Raw genomic sequence first — 15,093 nt, forward strand, 5'->3', positions numbered from 1 at the left:
AAACTGGGAATTTCCATATTTTTACTCCGGGAAACATTTTACACCTCCTCTCTGGCATATACACATACACAATATTGGTATTCTTGAGCTTTAGGTCCATTATTAAGACTGTTCCTAAGGAAAGCAACTTCAAAACAAGCCCCGTGACACTATGACAGTTGATCTGACACTGAGATCACCTCTCACAGTAGATGGGTAGTGTATACAATGTGGATCCTCTGGATGGACTTGGAACAATCCATATCCTGGGATGATGGAGGTGGGCTGTGTAAGATTTCACCATGTAGTTCAGAACAGTGTACAACTTAAAACATAACTTATTTCTGAATTTTATATTTCATATTATCAGTTCATGGTTGACCAGAGTAAATGAAATAGAAAGCAAACAAATAAAATCAAACAAATGACACCTAAGGTGCCATTGTGCCAGAACACTTTTTGGCTTAGTATCATATCCAGTTGAGAATAAAGACATAGGAAGCTCCTAAAGGACACTCAATGGTCAGGGTATATACCACACTTATTTTCTCAAGTAGAACAGTCACTGTCAATTTCAAATAAATTTGCAACAGGCTTTTACAATTTTTACCAATGCTATTTATTACATTTATTTATGGAAATTCGACATGGTCATAATCCACATGACCATAAATAACTAGCTTCATTTTGGGATTGAAGTCTTAGAAAGCAGATGCATCTTTTCTAGGATCCCTGTGAGCTCTGCACCCCCACCCCACCCCCCAGATGAAGAGAGAAGATGGAGCCACATGATACAAGAGCCTAACCATTCATTGAATGGATCCCAATGAAGGTCGGCCGTTGGGGTTTGTGGATGACAGCAGTTGACTTGTACTTCTTTCAGAAAAATACAGCCAAGGGTTGCCACTCTTCAAACAGGAAGAAAGAGCCCACTAACTGCCTCCCATCTCACTAAGGCATTAGAGATGCTCAGCAGAAAAAGTCTCCTCTTAGAGTCTCTCTTGAGCTCCATGCTGTACTTCTTAACCAGCACACAGCTACGAAATGACAGAATCCAAATTTGGTCCTAATGTGTTGCTGGCATTTTGATTACTAGGTTACACTTTAATTCAAACTAAAATTGCATTTCTATCAAAAGGAAAAGATCCTAAGAGGAAAAAGAAAGTCTAGTTTTCCAATTATTTTGGGGTACTATGTTGAAATAGTTGTAAATATGAAGGGGTTATGTTCCAGGGCTATAGGTTCAGTGGGTGAATTTGGCATTTACTTGTATCCACCATGAAGAGCTCTAATTTTCTTATAGGGGGACTAGAAAAACCCATACTTATTCTAAAAGCTTCAGGGATACAATGCTGCATTTCCCCCTACTGATAACATAATTAGCTTTGAAAGGCCTAATTTGACTCTTTATCTTTAAAATGTCTGTTCGGGAATGCCAAGAGAAAAATTATTCTGACTGCTAGAAAATAAATGTAAAAATATTTGAAAAATTAAAAAAGACTTAAAGATCTTATGGTGCAACTCCCCCTCAACTTGTCAAAAGCTTGTGTTCCACTTATTTGAATAGAAACAAGAATAAAGGCTTGATAAAGTGGGCAGTGCACATAGAAAGGAATAGCGGATGCTGATTTCAGAATGGTGACCTAGCCTCTGATGACTCAAAACAGTATCAGAAACCTACGCAAGATCATTTTCTTGCTAAATCTGGGACACAGCTTGGTTGGCGGGGTTCCTGTTTTGTAAGTACAAGGTTCTGGATTTGATTCTCAGAGCTAAACTATTAAAAGAAAAGATTCTTATTTTCTAGGAAATACAGAATGGATTATTTCATATATGCAACCAACTTTTCCACCAATACTAATGTCTTTTTACAAGTGAAATTAGTAATATTCACAGATTTCATTTTTATCAGTCCTTCATAACTCTCTGAGCATGTTTGCCTGGGCAAGATGTGGGGAATTAGAATAGTATGTATCTCCCAAGACATGAGAAACAGAGACATGAGGCCATTTCCTGAGAGCTTAAGTTGTAAAATCCATGCATACACACACTGTAACTTAGCTAAGAATCATACACTCACAGCTAAGAAGGAACAGAATATAAAACAGATGAGAGAACAAAATCACTGAAGATGGAACGGGGGATCAGAACAAAGGAGGTCTGTATACACCAGGTGAGGTGGCAGACACTTCTCAGTTCCCACTGGCTGTATTAAAGAAAAATAGCTCATGATTTTCAAGAGAAAAAAATCTTTATGCAAACCGTAGTAGCATCCAAATAATATTATTAAATATTGTTAGCAAAGAACCTCAACAGCATATTTTTATAGTTTACTAATTACAGCATCCAAAACAGGCTGGAGTAATAATGTAAATGAGAAACTGAAATGTTATGGGATACTGTGACATGTCAAAATGGGACAACTTTAGAGTCCAGGAAGTGAGGAGGACATATTTTTAATAAGATCAAAGCTATTCAGTGGTACCAGAATCTTTGAGATGAATATATGAATTTCCATGCAGGATGGGTGATTTGAAAGTCACAGGGGTACTGAAGGCCAGAGAGGACAATTTGTTCAAGTCTGATCTGCCATAAAATACTCTAAAAATATCCTGATAGCAACCCAGTGTTTAGGGTGTTTTCTGCCATAGGAGCAAACACTGCTGATTAATCAAGCTGAAAGAAACAGTCCTCAAGAACCACCCCTCCTTCCATTCACATAACAATTATTAACTCCATTAATTTGAAGTAGCAAATGGTTTGCTAGATGTAGTGATTTCCATGTTTAAATGGCATATGATAGTCCATTTGGTTTCACAAGCATCCTGACATAGGTATTCTTTTATTTATTGATTTTTTTCTTTTTTAAGATTTATTTATTATTATATCTAAGTACACAGTAGCTGTCTTTGGATGCACCAGAAGAGGGTGTCAGATCTCATTACGGATGGTTGTGAGCCACCATGTGGTTGCTGGGATTTGAACTCAGGACCTTCGGAAGAGCAGTCAGTGCTCTTAACCGCTGAGCCATCTTTCCAGCCAAACACAGGGATTCTTGAGAGTCATTTTAAAACATCCTCTGTCCCAGTCACATTTTAACATTCTGTATCATACACTGATGTTGGGAAAGTCTGGAAGAGAGTATTGTCTCTCCAAGTCCAATTAGCTCTGGGAATTCTGACACCACTTCTGAGCTGGTAGCTGAGGAATTCCACAGGCACTGTGGTTTCTTCTCCAAGGACTACAGTTATACAGAGCCTGTTGAGTGTGTGCTTCCTTCCTGTAAAATGAGATCAACCTGGCGTGGCTTGGAGACCTACACATTCATGCTTGAGAGCTTAACTACTAAAATACAATAAAGTAACTATTATCCACATGGCTATCAGGCAGTGAAGAACTGTGACAACCAGGAGAGAAATGAACAAACTGCTCAGGGCTGCTGCATCAGCTCATTGCTTAGAGTCACTGAGACACTGTTTAGGAAAAGAGGACCAAGATAATGTGTCAGGGAGATGGACGTTGAAGTGAGGTAATATCTAGGAAGGGCCACATTAAGAGGATTTGAGTAGAAATAGTGTCTTTTGGACATGGCAGCTTTGGTTGCCTATACAAGTCCTGCATATGATCAAGCTGGCCAATGTTCTAGCATGGAAGGGGAAGTGGCCTAACATCCCCACCCCTTACCGAGGTGCCACTGATGATTAATGGTTTCTGGGAAAGAGAGTCAGTTTTCTTTAAAGGTGTGACCTCTCATAGGCCATCCAGTGCTAGCGGATGACACCATACCTATGAGTATATATAGGCAGCCCAAAATGGGCTTAATGGACAGAGAGATTTTAAAGAAGAAATAAAAAATGGCTAAGCTATATCTCAGAAGCCTTCATCATCCTTAACAAAGTCAGAATGTGCAAGTGACAACAACTTTCAGATTTCATCTTACCCAAGCTAGAATGGCTAAGATTAACCAAATAACCAGCAATAAAGGCTGGTAAGAAGGGTGGGGGTGGGTGGGTGGAGGACAATCATTCACTTTCTGTGGGATTGCAAACTAGTGCAGCACCCTGAAAATCAGTGTGGAGAATTCTCAAGAAGCTAAAAATAAATCCACCACATGATAGGATAACCCAGCTATACCACTTGTAGGCATATGTTCAAAAGACTCAACACCTACCACATAGACACTTGATACGTGATGAGATGTGCTCATAGCCACCCTATTCCCAATAGTTAGGAAACAGAAATCACCTAAATGCCACTGAGCTAATGAACGAGTAATGAAGATGTGGTACATACAGTGGAATACCCATTAGCTGCTCCTCTCTTTGCAGTAGTGGGAGGCCATTACAGAAATCTACAACTGGTCCAAAGGCAGAGAACAATTGATTGTGGGGTGCTCAGGCTTAATTGATAAAATTGCAAATGCAATCTCCACACTTAAAGGCTCGGGGAAAATCATGAAAGAGGGGGAAGAAAGATTGTAAGCGCAAAAGGATCAGGAAGTCTGCTGTGAATCTGTGTTTTCTAGAGATGACAGAGAAGCTACACCCATGAAACCTCAGCGATATGTCAGCCTAAGCAAGCCCTGAACAATAAACAATGCATGTGTGTGTATGTGTGTGTGTGTGTGTATATATATATATATATATATATATATATATATATATATAAACATGGAAGGGGGAATCTCATGTGGTCCTACCTCTAGACCAAGAACTAAAGTCACCTAACAACCTGCTGAAAGAGGAAAAAATTGCCTTCCTCAGAGGTGAGCTTCCTAATTATTTATCCAATACTAAGTGGCCAGCATATCTATCTATCTATATATCTATATCTATATCTATCTATCTATCTATCTATCTATCTATCTATCTATCTATCTATCTATCTATCTATCTATACAGATGCATCAGGTTGTATTTATATATCTGTATATGTAAATAATAATTATATCAAATATATAATAATCATATATCTAAAACAATAAAGAAGATTATAAATTTGAACAGAGGTAAAAGAATATGTGGAAGGAGTTGGAGGAAGGAGGGCTAAATGACATAATATTATTTTAACTAAAATGAGAGATTAAAAAAAAGCACATGAAGTTGGGAGGAGGGTTGGATAATGGAATGGATCTGAGAGGAGTTAGAGGGAGGAGTGGGGATGAATATGATCAAAACAGTGTGTATGTGTGTGAAATTCTCAAAAAATTAATAAAAATATTATATTAAAATACAAACTAGAAACAAGTATTTCAAAACATAAAAACCACTTTTATCAGCATACATAAAGAACACATATAATAAAAAGAAGAAGACAAACAGCCCAATTACAAATGAGCAAGCAGTGTGAACAAACACTTCACCATGGAAACTACCTGGGTTACAAAAAAGGGCAAGGACAGATGTTCAACACTGATGTTCACTAGGGAAATGCAAATCAAAGCCACAAAGTGCTGGTTATGTACATCCTTGAAAATGACTATAATTACAGAGACTGATAATCCCCAGTGTCCGTGAGCATGTGGCATAACTCTCAGGGAGTGCTGATGTGATGTCAAGTCTCTGGAAAACAACTACTCATGATGTTATTTACTTATCATATGATCTAGTCATGCTACCTGTAATTATTCATCCAAGAAAGTATGGATGCAAAGACTTTTCTGAAAACAAAACAAAAAATTTTTAGAAAGCTATCAATTCACTCATGCATGATAGTTAAAAGCTGAACTGGGCAAAAATGACCATTACTTAGGTAGTATACAAATTCTGGCACAGCCAGACAATGAGATAGATATCATCCTGAAGTAAAAATGAACAAACGGCTGATCTGTGCAGGAACAGAAATGAATCTCAATAGCATTAAGTGTAGTGAAAGATGCCAGACACCAAACACTATGCTGATTTTTTTTCTAACATAATCTGGTATGGGCGAATGTGTACTGGGAAGCAGGCATCAGGGTGCCCATGGACTGACTACCAGGAGGAAGCTTCTACAGGATTAAAAAGCCTCATGCCACCATGATGCTAATAACTGCAATACTTCATACAGTTGACATAACCAGTCAAGTCACCCATGAAATATTGCTAGAGTTTGTTGGATGTAATTGATACCTAAATAAAGCTTAGGAAAAAAACCCTCAACTTTCCACCATTCTAGAACCCACAGCAAACCACCATTGATTGATATTGTTCCCCAATTCTTCTAGTTTAAATTTGTAATGTATTGGACTCACACTTGATTTGTTTACCTTCTGTACTTTAACCTGAACTATAATTAACAACCTGTGATATACTGGGTGTCTCTTGAGAGTACAGACATCTTCCGTTTCATTTACCTGTTGTGGTTTCCTTTATCTTGGAAGGAAGCTCATTAAGAAACATCCTGTTTACACAAAGGTGAGACGATAGGATGCCTCAAGGGAAGGTGAAACATTTCATCTAACTGCAGCAGTTCTCAACCTTCCTAGTGCTGCTACCTGACCCTTTAATACAGTCCTTCATTCTGTGGTGAGCCTCAACCATAAAAGTATTTTTGTTGCTACTTCATAACTAGAATTTTGCTGCTGTTATGAATCACAATGTAAATATGTGTATATTCCAATGGTCTCAGGTGGTCCCTATGAAAGGGTTGCTTGAACTACCAAGTGGGGTCATGACCCACAGGCCGAGAACTGCTATTGAGGGAAGTACCGGAAGTCAACAATTCAAAATAGCTTTGGGAAGTTCCTGAAAATGATCAGATTCACTAGATCTCTTCTACCCCAAACATATAGCCAGAGAGAGACACTTCAGAGAAGACAAGCTGTCTAGAAATGCTGAGTCTAGTGAAATTGCCTGGAAGACAAACAGCCAAGTTGCCTGGAAAAACCTCAGCCTAACTCAACTGCCTGCAAAGGACACTCTTCAATGTGTTCATTCACCTTCAGGCTGCACAGTATGCTCCAGTTTTCTCCATCTTGTGAGCTGTTATGCATGCTGGGGTGGACTTTAGTGATGCAGTTTTGAGTCATTTCTTCAGTTTGAGTAACTCCTCATCCATGTTTCTGTAAGTAAACCTCATAACACTCATGATTTACCAAACTTTGGTGGATCTGTTCTTTGGTCTGTCATCAATTCCCTCCCTGGGCGAGTAGATATTAGGTCACATCTATCCAAGGATAGTATCATACAACACCACTCAGTGTACAGTGACAAGGAGTGCACATTCTGCTAATAGCAATGTTCCCTATAGAGGAGACTTTGAAATGGCTCTCAAACAGGGCAGACAGTATCTGGCTTAAATTTCAGACTCTATTTCTTGTTAGCTATTGCATAATTTTGATAAAGCTTCTCTGCGCCTCTAAGTCCTGTCAGCTATAAAATGGACATAGTAATCTATTCTGATGGTGTATGAGAGAATAATAAATTGTAATATGTACATGCACCTACACACAGTGGGTATTATGTGCATGCACCTACACACAGTGGGTGTTTTGTAATTATATCTCTTTTTTGTTTTAACTATATAACACCATTTTAAATAATTAATGTTTAATGTTGTTTGGGCATGGTGCCACAGGCCTTTAATCCTAGCACTCTGAAGGCAGGGGCAGGCAGATCTCTGTGAACTCAAGGCTAGCCTGGTCTACATAGTGAGTTCAAGGACAGCCAGGACTACATAGCAAGATGCTGCCTCAAAAGAAAACAAAAGCAATATTTAACGTGATTTTTAAAATTGCCTGACAATGTCATTTTTGTTGGACATGTAGATAAGATTACAAAAGATGAAGTTAGACAAAGTCTCCAGAAAGAAAAGGCCAACTATTCTAATACTAATTTAAAAGAGACATGTTCTCTTTGCTAATTCCTTACAGAATTGTACAAAACCTTTCAATTTGCAGTAAAATATCCACCACTTTGTTATTTTGATTGCAGGGCTTATAGTGTCTCATTTTGTTTGGTTGCTGGCTGCTAATTTTTGTTTTTGCTTTTGTTTTCGAAACAGGGTTTCTCTGTATAGCCCTGGCTGTTCTGGAACTCACTCTATAGACCAGGCTGGCCTCGAACTCAGAAATCTGCCTGCCTCTGCCTCCCAAGTGCTAGAATTAAAGGTGTGTGCCACCATGCCTGGCTGGTGGTTAATTTTTTTTCACTTTTTATTTATTTTTTTTAATTGGGTATTTATTTCATTTACATTTCCAATACTATCCCAAAAAGTCCCCTACATTCTCTCCCACCCACTCCCCTACCCACCCACTCCCACTTCTTGGCCCTGGCGTTCCCCTCTACTGAGGCATATAAAGTTTGCACGACCAATGGTCCTCTCTTTCTACTGATGGCCGACTAGGCCATCTTCTGATTCATATGCAGCTAGAGACACAAGCTCCAGGGGGGGTATTGGTTAGTTCATATTGTTGTTCCACCTATAAAATTGCAGATCCCTTCAGCTCCTTGGGTTCTTTCTCTAGCTCCTCCATTGGGGGCCCTGTGATCCATCCAATAGCTGACTGTGAGCATCCACTTCTGTGTTTGCCAGGTGCCGGTATAGTCTCACAAGAGACAGCCATATCTGGGTCCTTTCAGCAAAATCTTGCTAGTGTATGCAATGGTGTCAGCGTTTGGAAGCTAATTATGGGATGGATCCCCGGATATGGCAGTCTCTAGATGGTCCATCCTTTCGTCTCAGCTCCAAACTTTGTCTCTGTAACTCCTTCCATGGGTGTTTTGTTCCCACTTCTAAGAAGGGGCAAAGTGTCCACACTTTGGTCTTCATTCTTCTTGAGTTTCATGTGTTTAGCAAATTGTATCTTATATCTTGAGTATTCTAAATGTCTGGGCTAATATCCACTTATCAGTGAGTACATATCATGTGAGTTCTTTTGTGATTGGGTTACCTCACTCAGGATGATGCCCTCCAGGTCCATCCATTTGCCTAGGAATTTCACAAATTCATTCTTTTTAATAGCTGAGTAGTACTCCATTGTGTAAATGTACCACATTTTCTGTATCCATTCCTCTGTTGAGGGGCATCTGGGTTCTTTCCAGCTTCTGGCTATTATAAATAAGGCTGCTATGAACATAGTGGAGCATGTGTCCTTCTTATTGGTTGGAACATCTTCTGGATATATGCCCAGGAGAGGTATTGTGGGATCCTCCGGTAGTACTATGTCAAGGGTGGTTAATTTTTAAAAGCAACATTGAATAGGTAGGGAGAAAGTGGGCAGCCTTGTCTAGTCCCTGATTTTAGTGGAATTGATTCCAGCTTCTCACCATTTACTTTGATGTTGGCTACTGGTTTGCTCTAGATTGCTTTTACCATGTTTAGGTATGGGCTTTGAATTCCTGACCTTTCCAAGACTTTTTATCATGAATGGGTGTTGGATTTTGTTAAATGCTTTCTCCGCATCTAATGAGATGATCATGTGGTTTTGTCTTTGAGTTTGTTTATATAATAGATTACATTGATGGATTTTTGTACATTAAACCATCCCTGCATCCCTGGAATGAAACTTATTTGGTCAGGATGGATGATTGTTTTGATGTGTTCTTGGATTCAGTTAGTGAGAATTTTATTGAGTATTTTTGCATTGATATTCAAAAGGGAAATTGGTCTGAAGTTCTCTATCTTTGTTGGGTCTTTCTGTGGTTTAGGTATCAGAGTAATTGTGGCTTCATAGAATGAATTGGATAGAGTACCTTCTGCTTCTATTTTGTTTGTGAATAGTTTGTGAAGAACTGGGATTAGATCTTCTTTGAAGGTCTGATAGAACTGTGCACTAAACTCATCTAGTCCTGGGCTTTGTTTTGGTTGGGAGACTATTAATGACTACTTCTATTTCTTTAGGGTATATAGGACTGTTTAGATCATTAACCTGATCCTGATTTAACTTTGTTACCTGGTATCTGTCTAGAAATTTGTCCATTTCATCCAGGTTTTCCAGTTTTGTTGAGTATAGCCTTTTGTAAAAGGATCTGATGGTGTTTTGGATTTCTTAAACGTAGAATACCCAAGATATAAGTTACAATTTGCAAAACACATGAAACCGAAGAAGAACGAAGACCAAAGTGTGGACACTTTGCCCCTTCTTGGAATTGGGAACAAAACACCCATGGAAGGAGTTACAGAGACAAAGTTTGGAGCTGAGACGAAAGGATGGACCATCTAGAGACTGCCATACCCAGGGATCCATCCCATAATCAGCCTCCAAATGCTGACACCATTGCATACACTAGAAAGATTTTGCAGAAAGGACCCTGATATAGCTGTCTCTTGTGAGGCTATGCCGGGGCCTAGCAAACACAGAAGTGGATGCTCACAGTCAGCTATTGGATGGATCACAGGGCCCCCAATGGAGGAGCTAGAGAAAGTTCCCGAGGAGCTGAAGGGGTCTGCAACCTTATAGGAGGAAAAACAATATGAACTAACCAGTACCCCCTGGAGCTCGTGTCTCAAGAAGTGGGAGTGGGTGGGTAGGGGAGTGGGGGCGGAGGGTATGGGGGACTTTTGGGATAGCATTGGAAATATAAATGAAGAAAATACTTAATTAAAATAAAATTAAAAAAAGCAACATTGAGAGTTAAAAAAAATGAAGAAAAGAGGAGGATTCAGCAATAAGACCAGAAGCTACTTCATGGTGGATCTCAGCTAGCATTTATTTCCCTGATGATTTGGGTTTCTTTTCTGTTTAAGGGAAGAAGCTAATTTAGCCTGTAATTATCCTGTCCCTCAACTTCTTGCGATCAGACAGGAGCACAGAGGAAAGATCCACATTGTACCTTTAGTCCAGAGTCCTGGGTTCATGGTGTAACTTGAAGATCCTCATGGAGTCAGCCCTACTGCCATACATGTGGAGACATGAGCAGAGCTAACATGCAAGGAAGGGCAGGGGGCAGTGCTATAGACTGGCTCCAAACAGGGAGTTCATCATTCTGCTGGTGACTATAAAGCAAAGCTAAAGAACAGCACAACCGTTTACCCAGAGCTCTTGCAAATCGCTCTGCTCTCATCAGGTCGTGCCTAGCAATTGTTCTGAAAACAGAGAACATCTGTTTTCTTAAATGCTATCACTTGTCAATCGCAAGATATGATCCTGACAGGATTAGACTCAGCTCCATTAGAGCCCAAGTGCTTCTGCAAAACATTGCCATCCCAGAGCAGCCAAAGCCAGGTTCATCGTGAGTGTGACGGCTTGTTATCCTAAGGCTGGGATCTCCAGAGCTGAAGCAACTGCTGACAAATAACACCCATGCTTATTTGGTAGCTGAAGAGCTATGACTGCTCACATCAACTGTCGGCTTAGCTATATGCTGGCTTCTACTTCAATTTTCTTGGCTATTACATGAGCACAGTGATAGCAGTTTCCTTGGAGGTTGTGGTGGAGATTAAATTAGATAAGATATGTACAGTGATTAGGACAGTTTAAGGCAATGACTGTATAATACCAGTATAACCGTTATTATTTTTGGATAACCTAGATCACTATAAGAGACACATCCCTTTCTGCAAAGGAACACCTGAAGTGACAGTTTCTGGTCCTCAGACTAGAGCATTTCTGGGTCTAACATAGGATTTAAGCAATAAATTGTCAATCAAGATGAAGCAATTTAAAGGGTGAATTGTCCAAAGATTTGCTTTGCCAAGAGAGACTTCAAAATGGTTCTGTGTGCCCAGTGTCTTACAGAAAAATCTATCAGTCTCATACTGCATACATTGCAAAGCAAAGCACAGAGTCTCCAGTCTACCCACTTGTAATCTTAGACTCTTCTTAATTCCAGGCTCCACCTTAACCAGCTTAATCTTGACAAAGGGACCACTGATAAAACGTCATTCATAGGATTGGACAACTTGCAAAACAAAACAAAAAACAAAAACAAAACACCAATCTCTTTCACAATAAAATTATTGGGGAAGAGGTGAAAGACTCTACCTTCAAGACAAAGGACACTGAGCGAAGATTTCTCTTTAATATAACCTCAGCGGTTAAATTGTGGGGGATAACAACTCTCTAAAAAGATGTATCAATGGGTGTTAGAAATTGGAGAGATATTGAAGTGGATGTGGAAGGTTTGTATTTAACTCTTCCTGAATGATACCAGGAGACTATGCATTGTACATACACTGTATGTACACTGTACATTACACAGTAGATTAGCATTCAGGGCAGAGCTAGCCTTTGGGGATGCTGGGTAAGGATGCTTATGTCGGCTCTATCCCTGGTTGTGAGCAAGTTCTTCTAATTTCCACCAGCATGCCTGGCACTATTTCCATTTTATATGTGGCTGGGACCAGAAAAAAAATTAGGTACTACTGACTTAAGAAATAAGCACATTTTCCAAAGTAACTTAATTTGTAACAATGGCAAAACGTAACCATTGGTTCCTTATTACACTTCCTGATTATGACACTTATATGTTCTAGGGAGGCAAGATATGGATTATTCTTGATCTTGATATCAGTACTGTAGCCAAAACTCTGTGCAATCATTGACCTAGTTCTTCTTCTCCCTCCCTCCCTCCCATCCTCCCTCCCTCCCTCCCTCCCTCCCTCCCTCCCTCCCTTCCTTCCTTCCTTCCTTCCTTCCTTCCTTCCTTCCTTCCTTCCTTCCTTCCTTCCTCCCTTCTTTCCTTTTGCCTCCTCCCCCTCCCTCCTCAGAGATACAAATGCATTGAGGATTTAAGGGTAACAAAACAGTGAGAGCTTGTTACATATTCCACCACCAGAGAAGGCATAACTCTTATAGGAATCAGATTATTCATAGATAGGATACAGATGCCAAAATCTTTGGTGGCTATCAGCCATAGAACGATTCTGAGAGACAGAGATGGAGGATAATTCTAAGGAAATTGATGAAGCTGTCAAAGAATTTAGAGGAAAATATCAGACATATTTCTCTTGTATATTATCACTTTAAAAGTAAATTAGTGACCTGCTCATTGCCATCCGAAAATCCAAGTGAATTTACTCAAGCTTTCTCATCTAGGCTTTAAGAAACATGCTAGAGGGTAGCTGAGTGGGAACTCAAGCTTTATGGCTGTTATTCACTTACCCCAGACTGCCATGAACACAGCAAAGAACACAGTGGCCCCATTGTCAAAAAGGTGGGTCACCTGGGAATAACAGAATCAGATCAGTTAACTTCTCACAAACAACATTTTAACAGCTATTTTTAAAGCTGCACAGAGGTAGTTATGGTGATAGAGTGAGCATTGTAAGGATTTGTTGGTGAATATTCCCTTTGCCAATGAGTGAGAAGAGGGCTGTCTTCTGACTATGAGGCTCAGAAGTGGAGACGAGTTTATTCCCTTTACAGTGGGATCATGGAATTGAAAATTTGGCAGGAGCTCCAATAGGGCTACTAAGAATTCCACTTGTGAACCATAAAGACTCTTATACATCTATATGGGTATGGATATAACTATATTTAGGACTAGAAAGGAACTTTGCTGCTGGTTTACAGGCTCTGAATTTCCCAAATACTGTTTCTAGTCGCTCATTTTTTTTCTTCAAAAATAGAACTAGTTTGCTCCTGTCGTTCTGAGCAAATCTTTTGTGGGCTACTTTGTATTTTAGCATTATGAACACAAGAGGCAAGAACCATAACCAAATCCACTCTTACATTCATTAAAGCCTCATGTAATCACTATATGTTTATGCAGTCCTCATACCCCAAAGATGTTAGCAGTACCTTATTGCAAAATAGCCACACTCACTTTCCACCTACAGTCTGAATCACACCAAAGTCCAATGACTGATAGTTTCATAAAGCAAAGCCTTTGGGGCATTTCATGTTTCCCTAGTATATTTTACTGTCCCTGGAGAATATGCCCAGCTTAAACAGGTGTTTTCTTGCCTTAGCATGGTGCTAAGTGTTTTGTATTATTCTGAAAGTTTATGCTTTTTCTTTCCTTGAATATAAGAGAGATGGGCAGCTTTCAAACACTAAATGCCACACAAGTATCTAAATCCCATTCCTTTCATGTGCCAGAAGGAGCGTCGAGGCAGAATTGGCTACCTAGTATCACAAAATCCTGAGAACTCTAGTACATGGTGCGTTCAGGATTTTTATCTTGCTCTCTGGTGAGTGTAATAGTCTGTAACATGAGGGTAGACTTTCGATTGAATTGTTGCTGTCATTCTGGGTTGCCTAGATCATTCCCACCCACAGCAGATGTCTCTTGTGCTGTTTTGAAGGAGTACCTGGATCTATAGGGCCCAGCAGAGTACTTCCTTCAGATAGGATATATAAGCATTTGAAGAGACAATTTTCCGCTGTGGTTATCAGTATGAATCAGAAGAAGTAAGAAAATTGGAACTTCTAGTTCCTTGGTAAACTGATAATCTAGCTCACCTGATGGTTCCCTTGGCTAACTCCCACCAATGAAAAATAGACTCCAGATATTGATAAAACACAAGAACAAAGACCTCAGAATGCTCCAAGAAGGTTGTCGGTGGTATCAAATGGATCTGTGTGGGGCAAATGTGTGTATGGGCATGCATATCAGTATGACCGTGTACTTACTGTGTGTATGAAAGCCAAGGGTCAATGCCAGGAGACTTCCTTAGCTGTTCTCCATCTTATATGTTGAGGAAGTGCCTTTCAGTCAAACCCCGTACTTTCTGACTCAGCTAATATAGTCAGCTTGCTTACGGGCTTCCCTTTCTGCCTCTGGCATTCTGTGATTATAGGCTGGTTGTCATACCTGCCTAGTTTTATGTGAGTATAGGGATCCACACTCTGGTTCTTGCACTTGCATGACAACCGTTTTACTTCTTAGTCATCTCCAAACATACACTTTCTAAAGGAGTATACACTCCAGAACAATAGAACAAAATTTGAAACATTTTTTTTTTAATGATGGGGATAAAACCCAGAGCCTCATACAGGCAAATGTCATGCCTTTAAGTTTTATCCCCAGTCCAAAGACCAAGAATTTAAAATAAGAATAAAACATACTTAAGGAGGAAAGAAGAAAGACAGAAGCCTGGAGATGCAGTCATCTTCCCATCATAGGAAGAAAACCTATCCATAGGATGCATGTCCAACATGCACATGTATTGGAGGGTCTGGATGGCTAGGTATAGGCTGGGAGATACTTCCTGAGTTTTGTTGTTGTTGTTTTGCAGAAAAAATACAAG

At 39.7% G+C, this 15,093-nt stretch overlaps 1 protein-coding gene across 10 annotated transcripts in view; it reads right to left on the minus strand.

The window, feature by feature from the left end:
* Nucleotides 1-15,093, minus strand: part of Ano4 (anoctamin 4) — a 396,274-nt gene that overhangs the window by 54,140 nt on the left and 327,041 nt on the right. For all 10 annotated transcript variants that reach the window (XR_003948705.1, NR_102339.1, XM_006513757.4 and 7 more), the window contains one exon: nt 13,004-13,064. Coding sequence is in view for 8 of the 10 variants with exons in the window: in XM_006513757.4 (XP_006513820.1) it covers nt 13,004-13,064 (61 nt within the window). In the remaining 2 variants the exon portion in view is untranslated. The remainder of the gene's footprint in view (nt 1-13,003; nt 13,065-15,093) is intronic.

The sequence above is a fragment of the Mus musculus genome, chromosome 10, assembly GCF_000001635.26.
Source record: "Mus musculus strain C57BL/6J chromosome 10, GRCm38.p6 C57BL/6J".
NCBI classification, from domain to species: domain Eukaryota; kingdom Metazoa; phylum Chordata; class Mammalia; order Rodentia; family Muridae; genus Mus; species Mus musculus.